Source organism: Hipposideros armiger, unplaced genomic scaffold, assembly GCF_001890085.2.
Source record: "Hipposideros armiger isolate ML-2016 unplaced genomic scaffold, ASM189008v1 scaffold_51, whole genome shotgun sequence".
Taxonomy (NCBI): Eukaryota; Metazoa; Chordata; class Mammalia; order Chiroptera; family Hipposideridae; genus Hipposideros; species Hipposideros armiger.
In genome coordinates this window covers 2,338,176-2,353,288 of record NW_017731401.1, presented here as the reverse complement: position 1 = coordinate 2,353,288, position 15,113 = coordinate 2,338,176, and the positions used below count along the sequence as shown (strand labels likewise).

At 41.3% G+C, this 15,113-nt stretch overlaps 1 protein-coding gene across 10 annotated transcripts in view; it reads left to right on the top strand.

Annotated features, from left to right (window-relative positions):
• Positions 1 to 15,113, top strand: part of GRIP1 (glutamate receptor interacting protein 1) — a 397,622-nt gene that overhangs the window by 310,120 nt on the left and 72,389 nt on the right. For all 10 annotated transcript variants that reach the window (XM_019640580.1, XM_019640581.1, XM_019640579.1 and 7 more), the window contains 2 exons: positions 9,133 to 9,319; positions 9,917 to 10,062. In XM_019640580.1, the coding sequence (XP_019496125.1) occupies positions 9,133 to 9,319; positions 9,917 to 10,062 (333 nt within the window). The remainder of the gene's footprint in view (positions 1 to 9,132; positions 9,320 to 9,916; positions 10,063 to 15,113) is intronic.

Below are 15,113 nucleotides of genomic sequence, written 5' to 3'. Positions count from 1 at the left end.
ATTTTTCCTTTAAAACTCCTTTCTTATATCTGGGTAGCTTTGGACATGAAATCTTTGTTCTTAGTTTCTTATTCTCTCTAAAGCAATTCTTTGAAAACCATGTCCCCTGTTTGATAAATAGAAGAATCTCATGCATCTGTTTAATTAACATTATTATAAATGTCATATTAAATTATATTTCAGGTCCCTTCCCCCTCTAAAAAGCAGTGATAAGCTTGAACGTGCCTTTCAAACTACAGTAAAACCTTGGATTGCGAGTAACTTGGTTTGCGAGTGTTCTTCAAGAGGGGCACGCATTTCTAATACATTTTAACGTGGTCAATGAGCAATGTCTTGCAATACGAGTAGTTTGTTCCTGGAGTGAATTATGCTCACAAACCAAGGTATTACTGTATATCTCATTCACCAAGATTCCAATACCTTCCCCAACAGCTTATCCCATTGAAAATCACTGCTCTAATATATTTCCATGGCCCACTCCAGCCATAGGCAGATTGGGAAGATATTCATCTTTACAGCAAGCATCCTAAAGTCTAGGAATTTCAACTATGATTCTTGGAACTATGGGACAGCCAAGCACAACATAGACTAAGCAAGACTAGGAAGATGTGATTGGCTACTTGCTTCTGGATAGCTGGTGGTACTATAAGGGGGAAAGAGGGCACGTGAATGTGTTAACAGGGAAGAAACACAAATCACTCCTAATTTTTTCTTTTCTCTTGGGGTTCCTAATTTCTCATCATCATCACATAAGTTTTGGAGGAAGAGAACACCTATCTTTCCAACCAGATCTAATCAGAGTCTAGAGTCTGAGTGGCTTTTGTCCTATAGATCCCTGTTGGTGGCCATGATTGTGATCCCTTTATAGAAGCTCAGAGAAGATGGAGTCTCTTCCTTTATTTACCATGAGAATAAAATAAGGAACACCCTTAAGTTTCCTAAATAAAGCCAAACCCAGATACTTCAAGGCTGGTTGTAAAGAGAGAATATCCTTGTGAGAAGGGGTGGTTGAACCTAGTGGCTCCTCTACTTATTTGCCAGAGATTCATCTTTGCAGATCTATGTGTCACCAGTCCCACCGGTGCCACCATCAATGTAGGAGACTAGCTGTCAGCCACACCGGCAAATGGTCCCTTCATGTTACAGGAACCTAAAGGTTTCCCTACAAAGAAAACCATTGCAAAAGAGAGGGCCACTACTGTGGTGTCTTTATGATTTGACTTGCATATCTTTTCAAATATTATATAAGGAGATTTGTCATCTTTAGTATATGTATATGACAGTAGATTTGAAATTAGGAAAGAAGACAGAAGATTGAGTTTAGTCCAAATGAGAACAAGGAGCTTCTTAGAATCTCACATTTCTTAGCAGACACTTGAGTAAACGATTTACTCTTGGAAGAAACTAGTTGAAGGTGGTATGGTGAACTGGATACACGCACAGAGTCTGGAATCAGGCTGCCTGAGCTCTCATCCTAGCATCATTAGTTTCTAGCTGTAGGACTTTGAGCAAGTTTCTTAAGCTCTCTATGATTTGGTTTTCTTAGCTAAAAAATGGAGATAATTATAGAAGTTAGTTAAGTGGGTAATTGTGAAGATTATATGAGTAATGAATATATACTATATTTATATATTCTTACCACCAAAAGGGACATACAGGGCAAGAAATATACTCTACATTCTGAAATTAGAACTATAATTATACATATATGCTAGAACCTGGTAAATTATAAGTGCTATTTAATTGTTAGCTGTTTTAAATAGTTTAAGGGTTAGCTGTTATTATGCCTGAATCATAATTGTCATGTGTGAAACTCTGTAGACATTACTCTCAAATTCATGCATTTTTCACAGTGGTTACACTTTGGCATAATACATAGGTCTTGAGTCTTCCACAAAATGCCTCCAGGGTTTGTGGTGGATTTTATATATGATTTTTTTAAAGATATAATAGCTTCCCATGCAACTTCCCACTGACAGAAACAGGCTAACAGCCCTCAGCAGGGAAGAGCAATTACAATGATTTCATTAATGTTTGTACTTCTGCTTCAGTGGCTAAACATTTATTTGTGTTAGGTAAGACTTGTCATGTTGATTAAGGACGTTAGTGACTACAAATGAATGATCATATATTTGCTTTTCTCGGGTTGATATTTACACATCTTGAATTTTGTAGTAGGAAACAAAGCTGAGGCCACACAGTCACTAACACCCATAGCCAACTCATAAATTCTCTCTTGAAGCAATACATTATTTTCCAACATAGTAGAAATATAAACACTAACCTGGTGGAAGGAATTTATAGCTATTTGTGTTTGCATTAGACACCAGCCACTGGGGCAATTGTGGACCACATACCTACCAGAATGTTTATAAATGTCTCAGGAGATCATGTATTTTATATTTTAATCAAACAATTGGGTTCAAAAAGCTATGAACTTTTATCCCAACTTCAAAAAGACCAAAAATTAAAAAAGAAAAGAAAGACAGAAATCACAAACAAAAAAAAGACCATTTGGTTATTTATTTATTTATTTATTTATTTATTTATTTATTTATTTATTTTATTTTGTTTTGCTTAAGCTTGGAATGGTCACATTAGATAAAGGTTTTCCCAAGCAACTGATGATAAAAGTTTTATTGCCACTCTCACTGTACCACAGTTTATTTCCACCACTTTATTTATGTCTTTATTCCGTGCCACCATTTGCTGCCCCCTTTCTCACACTTATGTTTCTATAGCAACTGTGCCATTTGTATGGATGGTGAATCATGGCAAAGTCACAAATATGATAAAAAGTCTCTTTGCTGAGTGATGAGTTGAGGCCAGAGCCTGCAAAACAAAAAGAATTCTCACGTATGTTTCTAGTATCAAGGAAGGACGTGGCCAGAAGAGAATAAAATCTTCTCATATAAATATTAAAACATTCTGTGCCATTGACCAGAGGGGTAAATACAGGAAGTCTGTGACAACATGTTACAAGGGTTAAACCAGGAAAGTGCTGTGTTTGTTCCACAAGGACAAGGATGAGTATCCCCAGCTCTAGGCTTTAAGGAGTGTCACAAAACCCTGGGAGGGTTGCGGAGCCATGTGACAGCGGGAACCCTCTCATCACCTCTTCTGGAATCTTCCTGACTTTTCCCCCACAGCCTGAGCTGCCCCTTTTCCTGCTGCAGAGGCCAAGTCTTTGTCCAGGACCCCTTAAACCCCCTGTGATGGCGGCATGACTGAGCAGTGGATCCGGCTGGCTGCCCCTGCGTTCTGCTTCCCGCTCCTGTACGGGGAGCCAGTGTAGGACTCTGCCTGAGTTGCAGCAAGGAGTACAAGTTAGAACACATTCCCAGAATGGTCTCTGCCTCTTTTGTCATCATCACTTACTACTAGGGAGGGCAATACTGAAAAAAGGAAAAGAATTTAAAAAAACTAACAACTTTTATTCCTTCCACCAACCCCTGAAAAAAGAAAGGAAGACAGAGGCAGCTAATGGTAAGCTTTTATAAGTGACCATGCATGAGACCCTCACAGGAAATAGCTTAAAATCTGCCCTCCCACCACCACCAGCCCCCATGTGGAGAAGGGGGCTGCTGGCTGTCCCCACAGTGCTCCTGAGGTGGATCATATGATACACAATGTGTTGGGTCCATAGCAGGTCGACTGTAAATGTGGAACACTTTAGTGAGATAGAGGTCTTACGTTAGAGGAACAAGTGACAACCATAGTGTATTCATAAATCTTTACGGTCCTTTGCTTTCTCTACCTTTTCAATGCTTTTCATATCTGACGGTAAACCTCACTCACCGCCTTCTCAATGAAGGAAACATCTGGCTGAGTTTTCAACTTTAGGAGTTAAAAAGCTCTCTTTGGTTTTCCTCCCTAATGTACATTAGGAAAGATAAGAATTAACAAAAACCCTGGGGCATTTCCGCAAGGGTTGTGAACAGAACCCTCCAAAGGTGAATGCGCACAGCACAGAGCACATACGAGTCCTGAACACAACCGTGGCACACACCAGTTGGTAGTATTCAAACACAGCACATCAGTAGTGACATCATCCCATCCTCACTAATGAATAGTAATGGGCACGTCTCAGGCCAGAGCCTGCGCCTTGCAGGCGCATTTGCCACTGGAGAGAGAATTCATTATACAAATTTTTACACTACAGGATTATAATTCATAAATCACCTTTATATTCTCCTGCTAGTTGACCGCATTAATGAAGCCGGATAATCAAGCTCATCTTTTTCTCTTCCAAGTAATACGAGTTGTTTTTGCTCTGGCTCTTCATCTTTCAGTCTACAATTTATCTTTCTCATATCTGGTAATAATGTCCAAGGCTTTAATGCCTCTGAGTAATCAGTACACACGATTTCAAATGAAATTTCACTGTTTCAAAGAACAGATTCCAAGACATCAGAGGACTTTCAGAGTTCATTGCAAAATCCTAGATTATTTAATATAATCCTATATTTATTAGATCAATTATAACCTTACATAATTATAAAGCCAATGTTTAATACATTTTAATCCTGAATTAAATTTCCTAATGATTTCTATCACCTCAGCTTGCCTCTAGATAGAGCTTATAAATGTAACGATACCCACAGTGAATTAGTACTTATTCCTGTGTTCAAAACCTTCTACAGAAAAAAATTTTCATCTTCTATAACTGTTCCAAGAAATATAGCAAGACTCTCTTTTGAGAAGGTCTTCACTATATCTAACCAAATTCCTCCTGTTACTATTAAATTGTCCATTTCTTCTGATTCTTTCTTAGTGGAAATGGTAATCAGCTGACCTAAAGTTTCAAAAACAGTTTTGAACTCCAATTAAGCAGTTCAAAAATCTATACCAGATAGAGATTTCCAATGGAAAAATATATATATTAATGTGAACCTATAGAAAGATTCACAGAAAGTATTCTTGTTTTAGTCCAAAGAGCTTCACCTAGAAGTGGAAGTCATCTGCCAAATAGGTGATGTTCTGATATTGTAATCCTGCCTGCTTTGAGTACTAACAGAAAAAAATGCAACTCCCCAGATCCTTATTGACAGGAAATGGTATCTTTTAGTGGTTGTGCCACCATCATAAAACATATGATCTGGAGAGCATTCAAAGAACAGTTGACCTCAACAAAGGCACCTAGAAAGTGTGATAGTCCACGCGTCAGACTTTGCAGTTGTAGGCAGCACCTGTGAAAAGCTTAGGGTTGGAGGCTGCCTTCACTCCCCCCTGCAGGCTGCTTTAATCTCACTGCCATTAATCCTGCTGAGACAGAACATGGTGGTGCTTCTTTAGAAGAAGTAGATTTTCCCTTACTCCTTCTAGACAAATGATGTACCTCACCATCCTCTGCCATGTCAGCTGCAGTGCTGGAAAGATCTACACCGTGAAGACTTTGGATCTCGAAGGATAACTTCTAGTTCCTTAACTTAGCAGAATCTGCATGAAATGTTGGTACCAAAAAGGAAAATGCAGATGACATCACAAAATAGAATTCATTCCTCACTTATTTAACATTCACTGAATGTTCCAGGCACTGGGATTTCAGCGATGAAAAGATCTAGTCCCAACCTTTAAAGACCTTGAGGTCAAGTGGAGATAGAGGCAGGCAAATAAAAACCTGATAAATGCTGGAATAAGGCCATGTATTAGAAATCTGGAAATGTAGAAAAGGAAGTGCCTAGGGCAGGGAAAGGGACATTGAAAACCCAGAGTAAGGATGAAAGGGACAGAGGGCATGGTACATATGAGGACACAGAGGTATGAAAGCAGTGCTGGAGCACATGGCACATAATGGGAGCTCAGAAGAACGTGAGACTGGATTGGCAGAAGATAATGAGTCCATGAAGGGCTCTGTGTGCTCTGCTAAAACAGGAAGATGATGTTGTATGGGAAATAAGGAACCACTGGAAGAGTCTAAACTGGGGGATGGCCTTTGTATGTTAGAGAAGCACCCTGGCGACAATTTGGATGCTGTCAGCATAAGACAAGAGGCAGGGACACTGTTTGGAATTATAAATCGTAATCTAGACTAGCAGAGGTGAGGGTCTACCCCAGGGGAGTAGATAAAGCAGGGCCTCATCATGAAGAGAAAGTTAATCTGGCCATAATATGTAGAAAGCATTGGGCATGAGAGAACCCAGAAACAGGTATATTAGAATAATTCATGTAAAAAGTAATGAAAGCCTGAATTAAGGCATTGACAGTAAGAATGGAAGGGAGGATTCATACAAATTTAACTGAATTTGAGTTGTGAGTCAAAGGCTACTTTGAGATTTCAAACCTGAGGACCATACGCATGATGGTCCCGTAGAAATAGTAGTGGCCCTGAGAATGGGAAGGTGTTTGACTCAGTTTTGAAAGTGTTGAGTTTGAGTGATCCATGAGACATCACCGTGGCTGAGCTATCCATCATGTCAGGAAATTTGTCACTATAGAGACACGAAAGAGGTAAATTTGAGAAGATACACGCAGAAGTTATATTTTAGAAATATTGGAAGTGAATGAAGGAAAGAATGAGAGTAAAAAAGTCTTAGGACAGAACAATGGGCAACTCTGTGTTTGGAGTGCAGAGAAGGTAAAAGAATTGGTAGGGGCTGAGAAAGTAAGTAACTAAGAATCAAGCTTCATCGAAACCAAGAGAGCAATTTCAGAAAGAAAAGGATAATTCCCAAACCCAGTTTCTGCAAAGTGGTTACAGCACATGAGGTCATTGATTTTGGCAATCAGGAAGTCATCAGTGAGAGTAGCTTCAGTAAAGGGTGAAGGGACAAGCCAAATTTTAAGCAGTTTCAGAATCAGTGCAAATCATCGAGAGAAGTCAGAAAGCTGGGAGAGCAAGTAGGAAAGTTGGAAAAAGTAGCAACCAAGATTTTTATGGCACAAAAATCACAGAAGGAGTAAAAAGGGATAGTATTAAAAATACTAAAAAGAAGAGTTAGCCTTGAAATGGAAAGGTTACATCCTCCTGACACAGGAGAAAAGGAAAGAGAAAACAGGTGATGATACAGAGAAACCAAGGTTGAGAAAAATGTTGTTTAAGGATCTCTTGCCAAGTGGTTGGATCTTTTCAGTCTTGTATGAAGTAAAAAGTAAAGCTTGACCATTATAAGGGTAGAAATGTCTGAGACATCCTGTGAGGAATCAAATAAGTTGCCAAAATATTACACAGCAACAGATTCTAGAGCATGATAGAAAATAATGTTTCTTTGTCATGACTTGCTCTAATTCCACTCAGCAACTTATTAATAGCAGTGGAGTTGATGGGGCATTACCAAAAAAGTACAGAGCACTACAGTATAGAAAATCACACAGTTTCAGGATCTCTGATACTAGCAGATGTATCATTGAAGTGGTCACCAGGGGTCCAGGTAGAGTATGGAGGGAAATGATGCTAGTAAACAACAATGGATAAAGATGACGGTTTTCAAACGACATTCACCAGGTTCCCCCATGAAGGAGGAGGAGGCTGGAGGCCTTGGGGGGCTCCCATTCCTACCTCAACTGCAGTAGTTCTGTTTTTATCTGAAATATAAAGGCATCCCTTATATGCCTTCATTTTAAGGAGGGGAAATCTGTTGCTAAAAATATTGTTTGAAAACCACTCTACTAGGAGACAAGTGAGAAGAAATGGGACTAGACATCATAACAAGGAGCAAATTAGATCATTGGAACTGGGAGAGTTGGCCAATAAGGATATGTGATCAACAAAGAGAATTCAGATCTTGAGATCTTGGAGCCCTGTCCATTTTGAAGGAAGATGGAGCCCAGCTTAGAGCTCTGCTGGCAGAGAGTTGAAGTAGGTTGGAATTGCTAGTAAGTAGCATTGAGCGAGCTGAAGAACCATAAGTCCAGCACCTGAGAGTATCACCATGATGTCAAAACGCTGAGGACAAGGTAGGGCTACACATTGGAGGAGGTAGATTAAGAGCCAAGTCCTGAAGTCAGTGAGGAAAAAGGGGAAGGGATTGAAAATATAGAGTAGAAAACTATGGGTTTGAAGATGAGACAATGCAAAAGTAAGTACAGGATATGCAACTTTAAATAAGAGTGGTTTGAAGTAAAGGGAGGAAGGGAGGGAGGAAAGAAGGAAGGAAGGAAGGAAGGAACAGAGGGACGGAGGGAGGGAGGGAGGGAAAGAACTGCATATGATAAGCAAAAAGTCTTAGAAAGCCTTCTTGCCCCACGCAGGGAGAGTGAAAGAAAATGGCTTCTGGTTGGAGAGGGTTTTGAGGTATGTGGTGTCATCAGGCTTTAATTAAAAAGTAAGGGAACCAGAAGGCCCTTTTTTGGGGGAAGTGACAGTCTAAATGGGACTCCGCGCACAGAACTCTTACAGGAAGCAAAGGAGGCGTAGGTCCCAGTGGCAACGCTGAGAGAAAGGCACCCAGGAGTGGAGCAGCCCTTTCATAACCTGGGATGGGGATGGAAACAAGATAGAGATGTGTGCATGGGGGCTTACAGGAGTATCAGAGGAGTGGATGAAATAAGACATGACAAGGTAGGCTGGAGACCTGGTGGGAAAGAACAAGGACTAACAAGACCACGTTTGGGAGTAGCAGGAATGTAGCATTTAAATGACTTCATCATGCCAACCCAATGCTAGATGAAGATTGATGACCAGCACATCCTCACCACTCCAGGAGCCAGACTTAGATTGTTTCCTCCAAGCTGGGGGTCAGATTGTTTGAAAAAAGCTTAAAGCTCAGGCACAGATGGCTAACGTGGAAAAAACATTAGCCCAATCCACTAATTCCTAGACAGGAAAGAGATTGACTTACTCCAAGGTCACCCAGCTGGTTGCTCAGTGGTAGAACGGGGACCAGAACCCAAGTACCCTGTCCCCCAAGTCTTCTTCCTTCAGCTCCCACAACTGTCTCCAACATGGAGGGCGGGGCACGGGGGTTGGTAGAGAAAGGAGGCTACACTGGTATTCTGATTGAAATGTGACAATATGGGGAGATTCATTCATCTTGTTCAGCTCTGGCTAAACTTTTTTCTGGACGACCAACGTGGAACCTTCCACGATTGCCAGTGAGGTTCTTCTCAAAAACGTGGTCAGTTTCAGAAGTGCTGGTGTTCCTGATACTTGCTTCGACCTAATGTCATTCCGTGTTGTGTTTGTCCCTCTAGTGTCTTTAGCCTCTAGCACAGTGGGCTTGGCTGGACAGGTTGTTCACACTGAAACCACAGAAGTTGTACTGACGGCAGATCCTGTCACAGGATTTGGGATTCAGCTGCAGGGCAGTGTGTTTGCCACAGAGACGCTGTCTTCTCCACCTCTGATTTCCTATATCGAAGCTGACAGCCCAGCTGAGAGGTGAGGCTCTTTCTTTCACCAGCATCTTTTTCTGCTCTGCGTTTCTTGGGCTGGCTATCCTTGGAACAGCTAATAAATTATGGAACAGCGCTCAATGCAGGAAATGTAAGATGTAATGAACTCTCTGTTCTGACAATAAAATTTTATGTTCTTGATCGGCTTTGAGAAGAATCACGAGCACAGATGCTTTTATCTAGCAGGCTTTTGTCTGTCAGGGATTAGAGGCTGTATTAATTAAAAAGGGAAAAAAATCTATTTAAAAATCTCTAAGTTCACATTTTAATAATTTCTCTGCCTTGGGGGAATGTACATTCATCATTACTATATATTGATGCAGATCAGATTATAACAATACCATGGTGCTGAATTATTAATCACTTCTCTGGGATACTTCAAGATTCCCTTGCTCACGTTTGTAGCCATGAGATGCAAGAATGCAAGACATTGCTGTTGACCTAATAGGATTCCCACAGCATTGACTAAACAAGACCCAATGGTTCTTTCATTTTGCAAGAATAAAGCAAAGCAAGTTTGGCAACTTCAACTGATGACTGTTTACTCTCGCTACAACCTCTTAACGTGTGGTTCTAAATGCAGATGTGGGGTGCTACAGATTGGAGACAGAGTGATGGCCATTAATGGGATTCCAACTGAAGATAGCACCTTCGAGGAAGCCAATCAGCTCCTCCGAGACTCTTCAATCACGAGCAAGGTCACTTTGGAAATTGAGTTTGATGTTGCAGGTATGATCATAGAATCGCAGTCAGTTGCAGAGTCAGGAGTGAACTGTGTGTGAATTATATGGGTTATGTGGCAGAAGGGAAGCTATTTTTTTCTTTAAATACAAAACACGTTTTTGTTTAGTAGATTTGGGGTGTCATTTTGAATTGAGCATTGTTGTATTATTCATTAAAACATCACCACGAGAACAGTTGAAAATAAAGGTGACAAAATAAATAAGTAAAAGCCTCTATAAAGGTGATAAAAAGAAGTCATGTAGCCTTTATTCTTCCTGACTTTCCCCTAAATGCTAGAGAAACCATATTCTTCAGTCACACAGACAAGCAAAGCCTCCTTTTGACCCTTTCCACTGCCAAGAACATAAGGAGATTTGGAGGGGAACAATGAAAATTTATTAGATAGATTTATACAAGCTCAGCAGGTAACTTTTTGGTCTCTAGTATTAAAGAGAATTACACCAGACACTTGTTAAAAAGGATAAGGAAGACTTTATTCGAGACTATTGTGAAAGAGATCAAGACTTGCATTAGGGAAGAGAGATCGAACTCAACTCCAAAAACAGGAAAGACGGCCAGAAATGTATAGCTAGCAGGCAAGGTGAGGATGAGGGAGTCATTGGATGGAAAATTACTAAGAGGAACTTGATTTGATATCAAGGGTGGAGGGATGAGGAATTTGATTATATATTCAAAGGTAGAGGGATTCACAATAAATTGATTTAGCAAGAAGCTAAGGACTAGCAGGCCAAGGACTAAGTCAAGGACAAATCTTGGTCAAGGAGAGGACCCAAAAGAGCCTGACTTAATTTGGTCATGAAGGGAGCCCTTGTCAGTAGCTAACAATTGTGCGAGCTTTAGAGGTTGGTGCTAGTTCCCATTTAAGAAAATTGTCTTTACACAGTAAAGTGCTGCCTCACAGAGCCAAAAACCTTTACCAATCACTACAGACATGCCTTCAGACCTAGAGATCACACTATCCCAACAAATATTTGCTGAATGTTTACTGTGGGCCGATTCCTCTTTTGTGCAATGGAGGTACAACGGTAGACAGAAAAGGAAAAAAAGAATCCTGTCTTAATACAGCTTGTATTATAGCAGTACAGAAAGCTAATTTTTAAATTAACAAATATAAAAGGAGACTAGTAAGTGCTCTGTGGAAAATAAAGCAGAATGGGAGCTAGGGAATAGCAGAACTATTTTCATAGGATAGTTCTCTAAGGAAGCAGCATTTGAGCCGAGGTTTGAAGGCTCAGAAGGAACCAGCCATGTGAGAGTCTGGGAGGAGAGCATGCATTCTGGGCCGAGGGAGCAGCCAGTGGAAATGGCATGAGCCAAAATAATAAGTATGATGGATTCGAGAAAGAGCAAAATAGGCTCTTGCTGCAGCATGTTAGGGAGTTGGGATGAGAATCTGATTTGGATTTGGAGATGGGGGTGGGGAGAGGTTGGAAGGGGCCCAGTAATGAAGTGCCTTGGTAAAGAATTAAGATTCTATTTGAAGTTGTGGGTCATTTTACAGAGCGGGTGAGATAACCTGATGAATATTTTAGAGACCCTTCTGAAATGAGACGGGACAATAGCAGAAGCAGAAAAGCCAGGTAGGAGGTTGTGGCAGTTGGACAGATAAAGAATAATGGTGGCTTGGACAAGGTGGTAGTGCTAGAAATGGTTGGCAAATAGTGAAATTTAGGACGTGGCTTGAAGCAGGGCTAACAGAACCTGCTTATGGACTGAATATGAAAGATGAGAGAAGAGAAGGTTATGGATGGCTCCTGAGAGGTGTATGGGTCAGGAGTAAACAGTGATATCTCTAACGGAGAGGAAAACTTGAAGAGTGGAAATTTGGCGATAACAAAAAGTTGTACCCTAGACTTGAGCAGGTAAATCCACTGCCGATACTAGTGGGGAAATGACAAGCACATTCATTCCTTAATTCAAAAGACAATTATCGAGTACCAGTCACTAAGTACTAGGCACTGTGCTATGTTCAAATCATGGAAAGAGAAAATAGAAAGGATCAATATCTTCAAGGAGCTTTTAGCCAATTAGACAAGATTAAGAACTGCTGGAAGAGAGGAACAGACTTAATGAATGTGTGTTGCCACTGAAATGTAAAAGGAAGTGCCCAGGAGACTGTAGGCAATACCTTCTGGGGCCCAGGATCAGGTCTGGGCTAGAGAGCAGAACTGAGGACATGCCACCATGTCAGTGACTGTTACATCATTATAATAAAGGAGACCCCTAGGGAGAGAGGGGAAGAAAGGAGGGGACCACTGAGGGAACTCTGCCTTAGGAATACCAAGATTTAAAGGGCAAGGATGCTAGCAAAGGAGATAATGAAAATGCACTATTAGAAGTGGGAGAAGAGCCAAAAAAGGTGGTATTTTGGAAGCCTAAGCAAGAGTTTCCAGACAGAAGTCATGGTTAATAACATAAAGGTGCTGCGGAGAATTCAAGTAATATAAGGCAGGAAATGTCCACTGGATCTGGGAATTAGGAAGAAAGACATTACAGAGTAGTTTCAGGGAACTGAGGGACAGAAGTCAGGTTGTGATGAGATCTGAGGAGTGCAGGAAAGGTGGAGAAGCACAGATAAGCTGTGCCTGCTGTCTGCCAAGGAACTGGGTTTTGGAAGAGGGTTTGGCAGGAAAAATGCAGTGAAAGGATCAAAGGGACTGGAGGCCACACTGTAGGCTCCTCTTTTTAGAACTTCTACAGCATTTAGTTATGCACTCAGTGCTCCAGTTATATATCTTTTAACTAGTAACCAGGAGCCTTCTTTTTTAATCAGTGGTTCTCAACTAAGATCAGGTTTGCCCCAGGGAACATTTGGCAATGTCAAGAAATTTAGCTGTAGATGAAAGAAAATGGGACAACAGATAGAGGGTGATTCCAAGTTCTGAGGGTTGTTACTTTGTTTTGTTCTTTTGTTTTGTTAAGATTGGCGAGATTTCAGCATGTTTGGGGCCTGAAATGCATGAGGGAGAAAAGGTAATTGGTAGAACTGGGTCCCCAAAGGCATGAGAGGTGAAGTTATCTAGAACATAGACGACTAGCCTAAGACAGAAAGTGCAAGACCTCTTCCTATGAGTTGGAAGAGAAGGATGTGAGACTATAAATGCATTTTTAGCTGTGTTTAAGAAGTTCATGTGAGAATTGTCAAGGTGGGGTGAAAGTGTCAGCATCTTGGGGAGTTGAAAAGAATGATGATGGTTTAGACTAGCTAATGGGGAAATCAGTGAGAAAACCAACCAGACTCATGTGAAGGGGTTTTCAAGCTGGGTGTGAACCAAGCAGAGCCTGGAAGCTCTGAGTTTATAGCAGCATCAACCTGCCTGGTCAAGTTGTTTTAGAGCCAGAGACCTCCGCTGCTGAGGAATAAGAGCAGAGATGGTGGATGATTAGATTGAGCCAGAGGCTGAGACTAAGATTTCCAAAGAAGTTTCAACAGAAAGAAAACTTAAGTCACAAAGGTTCAAATTGTTGCAGGAAGAGCAGGTGACTACTTCTGTTAATAGCTTCAAAATTATCATGATAATATTGATCAAATGCTTACTCTATGTCACTTTTCTAAGTGCTGGGTTCATATCAGCTCACTTAATACTTACAACAGCAATGGAGAAGGTTACTGTTATTATGTCCCCAGAAAACTGAGGCCCCTGTTGTTAATGGTAGGGCTGAGAGTTTAACCCGGGCAGTCTGGCTCCAAAGGACACACTCTAACCATTACACATACTGCCTGTGGAAAAGTCTAGATTAGAGAAGGATGGAAATTGCTCAAGGATCAGCCTGAGAAGAAAGGGAGGACTTCAGTAACCAGGAGCCTTCAGGAAGAAACCTGTATATAGTGAGGAAAAGTTGATGAGGGAGCTAATGGCTGGGAGATTGCGGTCAAGTGGCATATTAGAGTTTAGAATTTCAGAGAAGGCCAAGCAAGGCTCAGGGTGGTAAGTTGCTAATGTGAAGTGGAGTGAAGGTGACTATTCTTCAACCAGGTCTGGAGCTGGGAATGTAGTGCACTGGAAGGACCATCCACACAGTGAACTCTCTCCAAAGGAGGGCGGGACTCATCCTGAGAAAGGGCGTATGGTCTAGCCACTCTTACTATGCCAAGCGCAAGCCCGTCTCTGCAGCAGTGGTGTCCTTGGCCTGGGCAGCTCTTCCCCAGCATGGTCGGGTAGTTTGCTCGCTTCATTCACATCTTTGTTCAAATGTCACTTGCTCAGAGAAGCCTTCCACCAGGACCATCTATCACTCTCTGTCCCCTTGCCCAGATTTATGGTTCTTTGCCCTTCTCAGTCTCTGATCTTATGTAGAATATGTATTTGTTTATTATCTTGTCTTTTTCAGTAGAAAAATCCGTGATGGTAGAGACATTGTGCCTTTTGTTCACTAGTGTACTCCCAAATAGCACTTGGGATACAGGAGGCTCTCAGCCAGTACTTGGTGAATGAATGAATGAATGAATGAATGAATGAATGATGTTTGGTTGGCTCTTCTGAAGTACAGGAACCTCAATGTGCATGAAGAACTGATTTTACACCCACTGTTTCTCTAGGGTTCCTGCTCTCTGGGTGCTCCTTGTTTCTGCACATCTGCTCCATTTGTCTCTGTACAAGTTTCCTCTGACATTTAATTGCATGTGATTGTTCGTCTTTGCTAAAGTGTCCAGGCAGTAGCAGCCAGTTCTGATTTCTAATTCCCAGGAGAAAGAATGTAACTGGTCCAACCTAGGTTTGGTACCTTCCCCTTGTAGTTAGCTGTGGCCAAGCAGGAATCCAGTAGCAGGGCCCTAGAAGGATCAGTCAGATGGTGGTGAGGGCATGGTTTTCAAAGAAGGCCATCCAGTGGCCTCAGAATGTACTTACTGCAGTCACAGAACACTAGTGGTGAAAGGACTCTTAGAATCCAGCACCTTAATTTACTTATAAATGGGGAAACTGAGGTACAGGTGGGAAAACTCAAGATCATACAGCAAAGTGAAGGGTGGGTCCCAGGTCTGTTGACGTGCACCTGTCTTTTCTTTTATTTACATAAGATTTTTCTTTTCTTTT